This window comes from Balaenoptera borealis (assembly GCF_965194805.1).
Source record: "Balaenoptera borealis genome assembly, chromosome: 13".
Classification (NCBI taxonomy): Eukaryota; Metazoa; Chordata; class Mammalia; order Artiodactyla; family Balaenopteridae; genus Balaenoptera; species Balaenoptera borealis.
The window spans coordinates 80,127,223-80,142,277 of NC_138870.1; the positions used below are offsets into that span (position 1 = coordinate 80,127,223).

At 43.2% G+C, this 15,055-nt stretch overlaps 1 protein-coding gene across 2 annotated transcripts in view; it reads left to right on the forward strand.

The window, feature by feature from the left end:
* The window catches only part of PLXNC1 (plexin C1), a 145,634-nt gene that overhangs the window by 87,245 nt on the left and 43,334 nt on the right, over window positions 1-15,055 (forward strand). For both annotated transcript variants that reach the window (XM_082350412.1, XM_082350413.1), the window contains exons 13-20: window positions 2,366-2,569; window positions 2,686-2,871; window positions 5,243-5,345; window positions 8,533-8,634; window positions 8,917-9,020; window positions 12,671-12,709; window positions 12,925-13,049; window positions 14,054-14,252. In XM_082350412.1, the coding sequence (XP_082206538.1) occupies window positions 2,366-2,569; window positions 2,686-2,871; window positions 5,243-5,345; window positions 8,533-8,634; window positions 8,917-9,020; window positions 12,671-12,709; window positions 12,925-13,049; window positions 14,054-14,252 (1,062 nt within the window). The remainder of the gene's footprint in view (window positions 1-2,365; window positions 2,570-2,685; window positions 2,872-5,242; window positions 5,346-8,532; window positions 8,635-8,916; window positions 9,021-12,670; window positions 12,710-12,924; window positions 13,050-14,053; window positions 14,253-15,055) is intronic.

Consider the following 15,055-nt stretch of genomic DNA (forward strand, 5'->3'; position numbering starts at 1 on the left):
CTCCCCATTCTCTCTTCCCCTTTCTGTCCCTCCTTCATGAGAGAGGTGAAGACAACAGCCTCTCTGAGGCCCAGCCGGACCACTGCCTGCCAAAACTGGCAGGCGTGTTAGTGGCCACAGACCCGGCCTCCGCTTGGAACCAGTGTGGCTTCAGGTCTAGAGCCAGGAGGACTTCCTAAGTCCTCCTAGAGCTTTGTCATACACACGTCCGAGTCCTGACACCCTTCAGAGCCAGTTCCAAGCCTCATGTTGTACCTGATTCCAGGCCCCGTCTCCATGATGTCAACACATCCTGTTGAGTGGTTCGTATAGATTGACCCTCTTCCAGGAGGCATTGCCTGCACTTGTGAGTGAACTTGCTCTCCCTCCCCAGTGCTGTCCCTATATCAAGTAGAATTCACTGAGCACCTACTGTGGGCCAAACGTTTTCCTGGCTGCAGGGACAAAAGGTAAATAAGAGTCACACTGCCTTCACCGAGGGAGACGGGTAATCTACACTGGGATGGAAAGCTGAGCGCACAGGCCGTGTTGAAGTTCTAGGTCCTCTGATTCCCTTCCAGCTCAGATACCCCACTGTGTGTTTCCACATGAAAGAGAAATTAAACTAGAGCAGATTTCAGCATGTCTGTGGAGTGGAGCGGGATGGGTAGGACTTGAGCAGGTAGAAGCAGGGGGGCAGAGGAGACAGGTTACTCACAGGCCCCTGATGGGAATATCGGTGAGTCCTGCTCCGCTGGAGCCGAGACGATTGGTCGGGAATGAGCCAGAGGGATGGCTGCAAAGCTACGCTGGGCCATAAGAGAGTATCAGACTGAAAAGTTTGCCCTTAACTCCGTAGGCAATGGGAGGGATTGAAGATCTTTGAGCAGGGAGTGACGTGAGGATAGGTACCCTTTATGATGATGATTTTGGCGATGGTGCATAGAATCATATGGAGAGGCAGTAACTGAAAAAAAGCCTGGGAGACCCATAAGGATGCTCTTGCAGGTATCTAGGGATGGTGGGGAGATGGTGGAGCTGGAGATGACGGATCATCTTTGTAGCATTGTCATTAGAAGGAGAATGTGAACGACATCCTGGGAGTGAGGGCACAAAGGAAGAAGAAAAGAGCGCCTGAGATGGAATCTTGCAGAACAGCTTAATTTTAAGGAGTGAAAGAAAACAAGATGGCCAGTGAAGGTGGCCAGGAAGTTGCTCAGAAACTAGAGAAAAAGAGCATTTCAGATGACACTGGTATGGAAATTTAGAGAGTTGAGAATAATGAGGTTAGGGTGACCCTATCACCAGGAATCTTTCTAGAAGGCGTCTTCAGCAAAAAGCCAGCCTGCTGGGGTTACGGCTGTTGAGAAGGCTGAGGCAGTGGGTTTTGTGGTTTTCTTCATGTCGCCAGAGATGTGAATGAGAGATTCAGGGCAGTCGTTTGGAAGGAAAGGCGTTAAAGGCGAAGGGAGGTTTTGCTTGTCCACATCTCAGTGCTTTGCATCAGATTTTCCCACCTGCTGCTTCTTCCTACCCTCTTTTTAAAATTCCAACATTAGTTAGACAGCAAATAACAAAGAGGAAAAATCCCCACCTGGCAAATATCCTTTTAGGAGTCTTAGCTGCTCTTCTTTAGAACGTTCATCAACCTCCCCTCTCCCAGCAGCTTTCTCTGCCCAACTCTCTGCACACCTGAAAATGACAGTATTTATGCTCGCTTGTTTGTTTGAAATAAGCCTGTAAAGTGGGCCACCCTTTCTGCGTGGTTTCCCATCTTCATGCTCTTTCTTTCATAGGAGCTGTATTGTCCCTTTTACTTTTGTTTTCCTCTACTTTTTGTTAGGCCTGCAAAGCCTTTTCCTCTTGCGGTTAGTGATTTCTGCTAAAGCACAGAGGTTCGCCAACACAGAGTGATTGAGCCAGCAGACGCAAGCCTGCAGCCAGCCTTGCCGAAGAAGCGGCTCCTCCCTTCCTGTAGTTTCCCAGGACTCAGCCTTGATGTCTTGAAGGACACACAGGCCCATTGGTGCAGTCTTCCCCTTTGTCTAGCTGACTTCTTTTCCGAGTACCCTTTTTTCCTATTGTATTACCACTTTCTTTCATTATTACTAATAATATTAATAGTCATATTAGCATTTGTTGAGTGCTTTTTTGCATGGATTTGTAAGCATTTTTGCATGGATATTCTCATTTAATTTAGTGAGACCTCATCTCATTTAATTTAGAGTTAATTCAACCCCATGAGGTGGGTACACTGTTATCCCCATTTTACAGAGGAGAAAACAGAGGCACAGAGAGGTTCAGTTACCCAGGTCACTTAGCTCTTCAATCCCAGAGCTGAAATTCATTAATGAAGCTGTCAAAATGCTCTTTCCTTCTCCCTCAGGTCTCTGAATATTGTATGGCGACTTACTGCAGATTTTTAGCCCCCAGTTTAAAGAGTTCAAAAGGGCGTACGAATGTCACTGTGAAGCTCAGGGTCCAGGAGACCTACTTGGATTGTGGAAGCTTGCAGTACCTTGACGACCCCAGATTTACAGGGTATCGGGCTGAGCCTGAGGTGGACACAGAACTGGAAGTCAAAATTCAAGTATGTCTCTCTCATTTCGGGTGGGAGGATGTGCTCCCCTCGACAGGAAAGGTGTATTATGTTTGTGAGTTTCCACACATGCCTTGACTTCTTCATCTTCGCCTTGTTTTTCACAGAAAGAAAATGATAACTTCAACATTTCCAAGAAAGACATTGAAATTACTCTCTTCCATGGAGAAAATGAGCAATTAAATTGCAGTTTTGAAAATATTACTAGAAATCAAGATCTCACCACCATCTTTTGCAAAATTAAAGGCATCACTGCTGCAAACAGCATCGCCACCTCTTCCAAGAAAGTTCGCGTAGGTTGCCTGACAGTCCTACCCGTTAGTTTTACCTTATTTGGTGTGGGGCGGGGGGAGGGGGGATTCCTTGGCTAAACGAGAAGCCAGAATAGAATCTTTTATGGATCTTTAGATCTTCACTTTCAGTGAAGATAAACAAAGCTGGTATTGTAGACCCAAACGTTATTCCTCCAGAACAGCTTGCAGAACCCATCCCTGTGCCATTGGAATGTCAAAGCACTGAGCGCACCATTGTTTATGATACTAATGAGTCTTGATAACTTTTGTTCTAGCCATACATTTAGACTGCAGCATCTGCAGCAGAATCTCTAGACCCATTGACGAGTGAGCTGTCATTCTTTGCCCAAATGCAGAGGTGGCATGTCTTGGCAGAAACCCCGAATGGGGGCTTCCCTGGCACACTGAAAGTGGCAGTGGAGTCTAATGGGGACCAGATAATCTATGGGTCATGGGCTGCTTCCTCCACCATGAAGTCAGACTCACTGCATTTAATCTTTTTCCAGACACGTTTGAGGGTCCATCCCATCACTGGTATATTTATGTCCCACAATAAAGACATGAGACCGTGGTGAAGGGAAACATATTAGAAACCTCCGTTTATAGTGTTCATGAGACTCTGCACAGTCTATATCCCCCCCAAAATGCTTTATGATCTAGAGTCATAAGTAATTGGGTAAAGGATAAGAAAAAAGAACATCAACTGGAAGGCAAAACAAAAAATGTGTTTGTGTCTCAGCTGCACCAGTTAATAGCTGTGTGGCCTTAGATAAGTTGGCTTTAGCTGAACCTCCCTTGGGCCGTCTGTTGTACGGTAAAGAGGGTCATAATAATTATAAAATGAATAACAGCAACTAAACTCACAAGGGATCCCATGTGTCTGGTTAGTTGAGAAGAGCAAATGGTAGCATTCTTCATTATCCAGGACTAGTTCCTGAGTGCCTGCACTGGGACATAGGGACATAGCAGAAAAGAAAACAGACCCACCTACCCCCCCACCCCCAGATATCTGCCTTTATGGATCTTACCTAAAAAGGCAGGTAGTATAGAAAATAAATTGAAGATGTGTTAGATTAGATGGTGGTAACTGTTATGAAGAAAAATGAAACAGGAGGTGAGGGGCAGTGCTGCAAGGTTTACGATGGCGGCCAGAAAAGGGCTCCCTGTAAAGACGACATTTGAATCAGGACCTCAGGGAGACGAGGGCATGAGCCGTGGGCCATCTGGGGTAAAGTGTTCTAGGCAAAGGGAACCACAGGTTGCAAAGTTCCTGAGTCAGGAGCCTTCCTGGTGCTGTTAAAGGGCAACAAGGATACCAGTGTGGCCGGAGTGGAAGGAGCAAGGGGGGGAGTATTGCAAGGAGGTGAGAGCATTAACAGGGGGAGGGAGCATGGAGAGCCAGTTGGGGGTCGTTGTGAGAACTTGGCGCTGAGCTCCAGGAGTCCGCTGGAGAGCTCTGGGCAGGAGTGCCAGAAGCTCGCTTACAAACAAATGCCGGCACGTTTCATCTTCACGACAACCCTCCGAAGAGGCGCTAACAGCATCCCATTTTAGAGATGGGGAAAGTGAGGACTGCACGGAGAGGTGACTAATGCAAGCTCCTACAGCTGGGAAGGACAGCAGGGGGAGCTAGCCTTGTGGTCCAGTGGTTAGGACTTGTGCTCTTGCTGCCCAGGGCCCAGGTTCATTCTCTGGACTGGGACTTAGAACCTGGGCTCTCTGGGCCTGGAGTCTGCACTCTAGCCACTTTGCACAGATACTTCCACAGGGGCAGCCGTGGCTCCCAGAATGGTAATGTTCTTCAATACTTACATGTATGTCAGTGCAAAAATAAGGCTTGATATAGAGTTTTTCCCTTTACAAGTTTTACAAACTTTTATAATCAAAACCTAAAATTGGAAAAGGCCCTCAGGGATCATCCTGGCAGCATTGCCAAACTGGTTTTTGCCACAGAATGCTTCCTTCAAAATAGGCCCATCAAGGAAATACAAGATGTAGATGAGATTAAAAAGTTGGATTACTTCCTTAGTCCAGGGGTAAGAGGGTTTCTTACCCACAGGTTACTACCTCTTTATCGCCCCCATTCCTGCAGTTTAAAACCCCCAGGGCAAAGAGGACCAAAGTGTAAAATCTGTAGGTCTAGCCCTGCAACTGACTGGAGCTGAATCCGGGAACCAAGGCACAGGGAATGTTCTTGATTGGCTCAAATTCACATAGCTAATCTGCCCAGAGATGGGACTTGAACTCAGATATCCTGCCTAGCTTGCCACCTCTTTTTGTATCTTGGAGAAAACCATTTGGGGGGAAGAATTGTGTACCTAGATGTGGTCCCCACCTCGACCAGGTCTAATGACACTCTTTGTCCCCTTAGGTCAAACTGGGAAACCTGGAACTCTACGTCGAGCGGGAATCGGTTATTTCCACTTGGTATTTTCTGATTGGGCTTCCCGTCTTGCTAGTGATTGTCATTTTTGGTAAGTGCCCTGTTTAATTTTGTCAGAGAAATTATTCCCTGGGGCTTTGGCAGGCAGGAAGGCTTTCAGCTTTCAGGGGCTGTTTGCTTCAGTTAAGTATCAGTGGATGAAAACCCAGATCAAAACTTTGGGAAAGGACTAATAGGTACACATTGAGGGCTTTCTAAACATTTTTTAGGATGCTTCATCAATAAAAGGCTGGATTACAAAGATGGTTGGTATCTTGGTGTTTGAGAAATATGATCCACTTTGCTTCCCTGAACCTGTGAATTGTGATGACAAATGTACCATTTACATTATTTCCTCAGAATTCCTTTGGGATTTTGGGCTCCAAGGACTTGGTCATCTCATCCTGCCTTCTCATCCCAGCAAACCCTGCCCCTCACCCCTACCCCAGCCCTGTCTTTCCTGGCAGAACTGTGTTTTGGAAGTGTGATCTGTACCATCTATTAAAATGTTCCAAGGCTCATCCAAACACAGTGATCCCATGGTGGTTGCTCACTGGATGAAATCTGGCCAACCGATGTGTTTTGTTTGGCCCACATAGCATTTTTAAAAATTTGAAGTAATTGACAACATTTTAAAATTAGGTGATTCTTTAAAATCTCTTGAAAATTTGAAAGATCTGGATCATTGGATCCTAATGTTTTCCATAACATCAGTTTGCTGGAGCTGAGGAGCAGCTACCCCTAGAGAGAGGGCAGGTGTTCAACTGAGCTTTTGCCATAGTCTCCACCACTCCCTACTGTCTCCACCCAGACCACTTACCTCATCTGAGGACCTGGTCCCTGTAGCCATTCAGTTTTTGTTTTTGTTTTTTTAAACTTTTTTTTTTTTAATTTATTTATTTATTTATTTTTGGCTGTGTTGGGTCTTCGTTTCTGTGCGAGGGCTTTCTCTAGTTGCGGCAAGCGGGGGCCACCCTTCATCGCGATGCGCGGGCCTCTCACTATTGCGGCCTCTCTTGTTATGGAGCACAGGCTCCAGACGCACAGGCTCAGTAGTTGTGGCTCACGGGCCTAGTTGCTCCACGGCATGTGGGATCTTCCCAGACCAGGGCTCGAACCCGTGTCCCCTGCATTGGCAGGCAGATTCTCAACCACTGCGCCACCAGGAAAGCCCCAGCCATTCAGTTTTTGACCTCTGTTTCTGCACCACTTATCATTTTAAGTCTGTTTCCTCTTGTCCTCCTTAAAAAAGAGAACTCTTCTCCACAGCTAGGAGCCCATCATATTCCTTGACTTAATGCAGGCATCGCCTCGCTAATGGTTTTCGGTTAATAGTTGCTAACTTAGTCTCCTTCCATATACTCACTCTCTCACTCACTCATTCATCCATCCCTGCATGCATTTACCTGATGTTTATTGAGCACCTGTTATGTTGCTGATAACTGCAAGGCTTTGGACTTAGGGAAGATGAGTTCAGTCCTGGTCCTTTCTCTTGGCTAGTTCCCAGTCCAGTGAAGGAAGGATTTATGTGTATTGTTAACTAGCCTAATGGAATGAATTCATTTTGCAGAGACCCTGTTTTGTTCTGTTGATGATCATTTCAGGTATTTATTAAGCTCTCTCCAAGTTATCCACCACTACTAATGCATCTAGAATCCAGAATTGGGCCTGATAATTTTTGATAAAGTCCTGGCCGGTGCTGGCTTCAAATAAGAAGATTACTTGTAAATTCTAAATGCTGAGCTCGATTTTGAGAATCCGCTGCTGTCAGGCAGCTCTAAGTGGAATAGTCTCATCATGGAGTCACATCTACTTTGTGACTTCCTAGAAACCTCTGATCTCTTCCTGGGCTCTCTGTGACTCTTCATTCCTCTCCTTTCACTTTGTTGGTAGAGATTGTTTATGCTCTTTCAGGTGAAGTGGGCTCCATCTGACACATCACTTTTGGTTTCATTGGTATCTGCAAAGCCGTTTAAAATTCTCCTCCCCTTCTTACCATGATTCCATGGAGGGATGTGTCCTTAGCAGCTTGAGTAACTGTACTCTTCAGACCATCAATCACATCATTAGTGAAAACACTATACACACCTGGCCTAGGGCTGCCACCTACCAAACACCCCCTGTAGCTTCCCCTGGAGATTTCAGCCACAAAAAACTCACTGCTTTGTGGACGTGGCCTGCCAGCTCCATTTTCAGGCAGTGAGCTGGTGCTGTCTAAAGGGTGGTCTGAGGGCCAGCAGTCCCAAGTGACGCTCCTGGAAAGAGGGTTCCATAGTCAAGCAAATTTGAGAATCACTGCCTGCTCCACCCTCTCTCGAAGATGCATGATGCACGTTACGATTAAGACTGTTGACTTTATGAAGTGGTCCAGCACACAGCTGTATTGAATTTTGTTTCCTCCAGCATCATTCACATCTAGCAGGATCCTTTTATCATGAAATTTCTATAAAAAGAGGAAAAAGTTTCGAGAATAATAATGAGAGTTGACAATTGCTACATATTCTTTTTTAAAAATAAGATCTAAATGTTTTCTGTGAGTTACTTCCTGGAATCCTGTCAATGTCACAAGGAGGTAGGCACTTTAATAGATAAGGCAGCCAGGCACAGAGATGCTAAGGAACTTACCTGAAGTCGCACAGCTAGTTAATGGCAGAGCGGGGACATGAACCCGAGTGCCGAACTTGTTCGGTTTACTGCGTCTACAGCACAGTTAGAAGCAAAATGAAGTGGAGAAAGAAGCAATATCCAGATACAAGGGTTCACTGGGGACCACTCATCCTGTCACCCCATTTGATCTATGCAAGTTTGGCTCATGTAACTCACTGTGGATCTGTGTGGATCTGTGGGTTTTTTCTGCATTTAAGGCTCAACTTTATTTCTCTAGGGATGTTTAGAAACATTAAAAAAGAACAGAACAATATAAGTGGCCTGTGGCTGTAGGGAAACTTGGCTTGTTTCATTCCTTTTCAGCCAGCTGGGATCTTTGGTTACAAGTGAAGGTCATTTGATTTAGTTTTTTACTTTGAAGATGAGTAGGGTTTTTTGGGGGGTTTTTCTGTTGCATTTGAGCATCTTCGTCTGTAGAGTGACCCCTCACTGGGAATCTTTCTTCTTAGTAATTCCACCTCTTCCAGGCTAGTCTTTCTCGCTTTCCCTCCACCGCCTCCTCTGTAAAGGACTGTAAAGGTTGGTTCTGTTTTCCTTTTCGTCAGTCTCATGCTGGATCTCTGTCTCCACAGCAGCTGTGGGAGTGACCAGGCACAAATCGAAGGAACTGAGTCGCAAACAGAGCCAACAGCTGGAGCTCCTGGAGAGTGAGCTCCGGAAAGAGATACGTGATGGTGGGTTCCAAAGTTTTATTTGTAGAAAAACAAGCCCCTTTTTTTAACCCTTAAAACCAGCCACAGTAATGAGAGCTGTTTGTATAATAGAAGACAACTGAACAGCAGGGCCTAGGCCTGGCTTTGTGTTTTATTTCAGCTCTTCTTTGCAGCCAACCAAGTAATTATCTACTGTTTCTTCTTTAATGAAAACCAAGGTCACTCCATGTTAGACAAAACAGCAGAAGATCTTATCCATTGTTTTCTGAGTTAAAATATTGCTCTTGGGATTCTGTTTTTCAGGCTTTGCTGAGCTGCAGATGGATAAATTGGATGTGGTTGATAGTTTTGGAACTGTTCCCTTCCTTGACTACAAACATTTTGCTCTGAGAACTTTCTTCCCTGAGGTAAAAGAGCATTGATCATATTCCTAAGGTTGAGTCTTGAATAATAATGAAGGTGCTTGTTGCTACTGTCAAAAACGGTGTTTCCTTCCAAGGCAGCTGTAGATAATGTGCTTGGTACAGAATAATGGCTTAAATCTCAGCAGAGCAGGGAGGAGGATTGCTATTAATTGGATTGATTAGGGTATAAAGCAGTGGCGGGTCACTGGCAATTACTCTTTGTCCAGTAACAAAAACCTAGGAGGGATACAAGTTCAAAGTGATGATTTTTGCTTTTATTTTACTACCAGTTTAGAACTGAATTTGTAGCTGGGAAGTGAGCTAGTTTATTTAAAAATCAATAAATTGTGGGCTGTCCAGTTTGTTGTGTTTATCTGCATGACTTACATTGCAGCTACTAGATTATTCACTATTACTTCTCAATTGGAAATGAAAAGTACTATTGGCCAAGAGGGAGAAAAGTAGACATGTGTAGACTCTGAGTTAATAACAGCCATTTTTAGCAGTGTAGAGTCTTTATGGTTCTCTCCAGCAGTTATTCTTCAGCTGATCAGTTTGTGTCATCCTCATTTAGTAGAAATAGCTGCATGAAATGATTAATTAATTTGTTCTAGGACTCCGAGGAGTAGTCTACTTAACCCTTTGGGTTTTTGGTCTCACGTTCTGACACCTCCATTTTCTCACCCACTCACATAGCCTTCCTCATTTACCCTCCCAAGTCTTTGGCGAGGTACACTCATCCTCCTACCATCACCTCCAAGTCCCGATACCCCAGTTCCTCCATATTGCCCTTTTTTTGTCCAGAACTGGTGACCACAGCAAGGCCCAACCTCTGGAACACATCAACACCAATTACATGTTACATTTAAATCTAGACTTCCAAGCAAAGCCAGAAATCTCTCCAGGCCAAAAGAGAGCTTGTATCACCTTACCATCAGCTTCTCAGCTACATTTGGCCAGAAGCCTAGAGTTCAGAAACCCAGACACATGCAGTAAGCAATTTCCAGTTTCTCTATAATTCTAGAAGCAGACACCATGATATGTGATGCTGTGTCTGGAGGGTGGGATACCTCCATAAAACACCCACCATATTTTCTTTTTTTTGTCCAAGCCTTAGTGTTGTAAATCAAGAAGGCTAGAAATAAGACTTTAGCTTTTTGTACTTGTATTTTTTTTTAAGTTATCCTCCAGGAATAGCAGGCACCAGGACTTGCCATTTGCCACCTCCTTCATTTCTATGGCAGAATACTGCCTAGAGAGGGGAGTTTAATTCCCTGAATCAGGATGACTGTGCAGGGCCTCAGCAAAGGTTGCACCAAGAGTCCTATTTCCCAGCTATCTGAGATCCCCATTAAGAATTTAATAGCAATAAAAGAAGAGATTTCTGCCATCTACAGGAGTACTCTGTGGGCTTTTATAGTTAATGATTGCCCTTGAGTGCTGAAGAGAGTAATCTGTGGCCTGAAAGAAAAAGTTTTCCTGTCTTCTAAATTGGGTAATCAAGAGCAAGACAGAGTGATGAATGCAAAGGAATGCTGTTGCGAGTGTTTAAAAAAAAAAAAAAATTCCTAGGAACAATGCTGTGTTATCTCAGAAGAGAGAGTTGCAAGAAGGCAAACTGATTTAACTCAGGGTTATGTAGAATCTTGAAAGACAACTGGGAAAGCTATAGAAACTGATGTCAGAAGAAGACACAGGAAAAACAAGCATACATTTATCAGAACCCTATTGAGAAGACCTAAGTTAAAACAATTTGTCACAATTAAAAGATCTAGAGAACAAGGGAAGATACTCCATTAGAACACCACCAGTTGAAATGCATTCTAGGCTGAAGGTAAGTCCTGCTGTTGAGAGGCCCTTTACTGATAGGTCAGGAGCCACATCCTCTAGGCCTGGAGGTTGGGTGGCGGAGGGAGAACTTGGGTGATCAACACCTACTCGGTAACAATAGGCAAAGCCCAGAGGAAATGGTAGCTTCTCAGAGACCAAGGCATTACCAGTAGTTCTTTGCCCTGCTAGTTGGTTTTTGGCTTTTAAAGCCTTGCTTTTCATTATATTGGCAACTTTGTTGTGCTGAAAATAGAAGAAATAAGGGTAAGCAGAGCACCTAACCACCTAGAGGAGAGGAATTTGAATGAAAGGAGGAAGGAACATTGGAACCCAGGGAGCCAGAGCCGTATTTCCCTATTTAAGGTCAAGAATCAATGTTTATTTTTTTTAAGTTTTTTTTTAAAATTAGTTAATTTTTGGCTGCGTTGCGTCTTCGTTGCAGTGCGCGGGCTTCTCATTGCGGTGGCTTCTCTTGTTGCAGAGCACGGGCTCTAGGTGCACGGGCTTCAGTAGTTGTGGCTCATGGGCTCTAGAGCGCAGGCTCAGTAGTCGTGGTGCACGGGCTTAGTTGCTCTGCGGCATGTGGGATCTTCCCAGACCATGGCTCGAACCCGTGTCCCCTGCACTGGCAGGTGGATTCTTAACCACTGTGCCACCAGGGAAGTCCTCAATCTGTTTAAATTGCCTATTGACATAAGGTTGGTTCAGCAGAAAAATATGAGGAACTAGAAAATGCAAACCCAGGGTCTGATTTTTCTGCTTATTACCAGGAGAGAGTATGAGGTAATAGTTTGAGGTCTTCTACTTGGGCTAACAAATTTGAAACTATAAGGCAGAAATTCTCTGCAGAAGAAATTTACTTAAATAAGATATAAAAATAGCCCAAAGTTTCAAGTATTACCAAAAAATTTTTAAATAACTGAATGTTTGAATTTATATTTTCATCCTGTTGACTCATTTAAAGTGTTAGCATGCTTTTTAAAATTTAGTCATTTAATTCCATTATGATTTATGACATTGTACATTAAAGGAAACTCAAATTTAAAAGTTTATATTCAAGAGCTACAGAGCATAACACTTTAAAATATTTTTAGAAACCAGCAGGGCAACAGCATTGTGGTCTAGTTTGCTGTAAATTAGTGATTAAAAAAAAAAAATGATAATGATAGCTGACATGAAGAACTTACTGTGCACTCATTCATTTTATTTTCACACCTAACCCGTGAGGTGAGATTCATATTGTTCCCATTTTTCAGATGAGGAAAGTCAGGCACAGAGAGGTTAAATGACTTGTCCAAAGTCATGTGACCAGTAGGTGATAAAACCAGGATTGGAACCCAAGTTGTTTGACTCCAGGTTCTAGCTTTTACCCACCCCTCTCCACCCCTTCTTGAATAGCAATGTGTATCGAGACAGTAAATGCTTCTAAGCTAAGACTTGTATAAACTTACCAACACAACTCAGTATTTATCCTTAGAAGGTAAATTGCTTGAGGAGTGGTCTGTACATTTGCATAATCTTTCACCACCACTTCTTTAACTTTTGAGTCAGTTCTTTTAAAGTGTGAGATGCCTTCACCTACCAAAAATGGAACTGATGCAATGATAAATATTCTTAGAGGCTTTCAGAAGTCACTGGTGTTTCTTGAGAGCTGAACAATTATTTATTATGTAGAAGATATGCAGTGAACATAAGCCCAGGGGCTCGTCAGATTAGCAAATAGTGTCTCTACTTTATTAAAATGGACTCAGGTATTATAACAAAAATACACTCTTCATTTCCTTTGGATGTTATGAATAATAAAAGTGTCTCCTTCCTCTCAGTCAGGTGGCTTCACACACATCTTCACTGAAGATATGCATGTAAGTCTATAAGTTTTCATTTTTCGCTCATGACTGCCTGACTTTCATAGTGTTATCATCATCTTCATCTCCATTATTACTTTGAATTGTTATTGTGGGTATTTTGGGATCACAAATTTGATATTAAATAATTCATTGTCTTGGAAAACCCATTGTGGATCTACTTTCTAATTTTAAGTTTATATATTATCTATATTATGTTATATTTTTTTCAGAACAGAGATGCCAACAATAAGAATGAAAGTCTCTCAGCTTTGGACGCCCTAATTTGTAATAAAAGTTTCCTTGTTACTGTCATCCACACTCTGGAAAAGCAGAAGAACTTTTCAGTGAAGGACAGGTATCAGCCAATTTGTTTATATTTTGAAAGCCATTAAGTAGAAGGAATAAAACCTGAGCCTCTTATTTTGTTTCGGAACTACAACCTGAGCTTGGTATCTGAGAACATGCATCTCTCCAGAGGCTGGTTGATTTGGGCCACCATGCAGTCCTGATGTTTCTTTCCATTTCAGATCACAACGCTCTAACACAAATTCTATTTTGAAGACGCACACACATGTGACACCCCCCCCCTCAAAAAGCACCCTAAAAAAACCCAATACCAAGAAAACACATGAGTCCTGAGTCAAAAAGCAGAAGTGTGCTGTTTTCTATTTTTGAAAACACCCTGAAAATACAGGGAAGACATTCACTTCTTGTTACCGCTCTAGTTTAAAGTTTAAGTGCTGAAAACCATATAAAATGACCTGAAGTTAACATTGATGTGTGGTTTTTATGGATCGAGGACAAAGGTAGTTGAAACTTAGATGTTAAAAAAAAGCACCCACACGGCAGCACCCCGTTAGCGCCCCATTGCCTGACCCCTCAAGTTTCCTTGGAAACTGCCATCAGCACCAAGCAAGCCACAGTTGATGATTAACGTGCTTAACCAAGGCTCTGGTTTTTTTAAAAATATGCTTTCTTTTCCATCATCTGTATATCTTCTTTTGTTTCTCTTTCAGTTTTATTGAGATATAATTGACATACAGCACTGTATAGGTTTAAGGTGTACAACATGATAACCACAAATATGATCTCTTTTTCTGAGTTTGAGGTTTGTTTTGTTTTTTTCATATTCCACATATAAGTGAGATCATACAGTATTTGTCTTTCTCTATTTCATTTCGCGTGATGCCCTCAAGGTCCATCCATGTTGCTGCAGACAGCAGGATTTCCTTCTTTTTAGGGCTGAATAGTATTCCATTGTATATATGTACCACATCTTCTGATCCATTCGTCTGTTGATGGACGCTTAGGTTGCTTCCATGTCTTGGCTGTTGTAACCAAGGCTCTATTTTTAAATAGGTGTCTGTTTGCTTCCTTCTTAACCATTGCACTGCAAACTAAGCTGGTCTACCTAACCAGCATCCTCGAGGTGCTGACCAGGGACTTGATGGAGCAGTGCAGTAACATGCAGCCTAAACTCATGCTGAGACGCACAGAGTCCGTGGTGGAAAAACTCCTCACAAACTGGATGTCCGTCTGCCTTTCTGGTTTTCTGCGGGTAAGTGTCGCATCCCTTGGTGGTGTCAGAGCTAAGACTATATAGGCAGTTGTTTTTAGCAGGTGCTGATGTCTTTGCCAGGATAAATCCTGAGCACTCCGTGGTGTCGGCATTTAACCACTTTTAGTCTTGGTCCTTACTAGGAGCACACGGAGGGGAAAATAAAATTTGTTTTTGCTGTAACTGGCCTATGCAAGTATAATTCATTTAGAATTTCCTCAAGTAAGACTTTTCCCTTTTTAAAAATTGTATTGTAGTGAGAAAAATTAACGTGAGACCTGCCCTCTTAACAGATTTTTAAGTGTACAAAACAGTGTTGTCTATTGGCACAATGTTGTACAATAGATTTCTAGAACTTACCCTACATAACTGAAACTTTATACCCCTTGACTTTTGCATCCACCTTCACATGGTTAATTAACGTGTGCTGAGTGGAGGGCATATTTCAAATACTGATGGAAACACACTGTTTTCAGGGCCTCTGAAGCATCTTGGAAATAGCCATTTACCTACCACTACGCTCTCTGTAAGCTAATTACATTCAATTCCAACCAGTTATCCCAGATGAAAGCAAGTCTCCAAAAAGCCACCCGCCCCTTGAGTTCACTTTGTTACAGTTAAGTGAACATGGTTATAATCTAATTGAATCTTAAAATCTTTTCAAATGTGGATTTTGCACAGATTCCATTGGTTAAGAGGATGGGCCCTGGAGCCCGCTGCCCGGTTTGAATATAGACTCCACCGCTTACCAGAGGCCCCAAGCAGGTTTCTTGACCTGCCTGAGCCTTGTGTTTATACCCTGT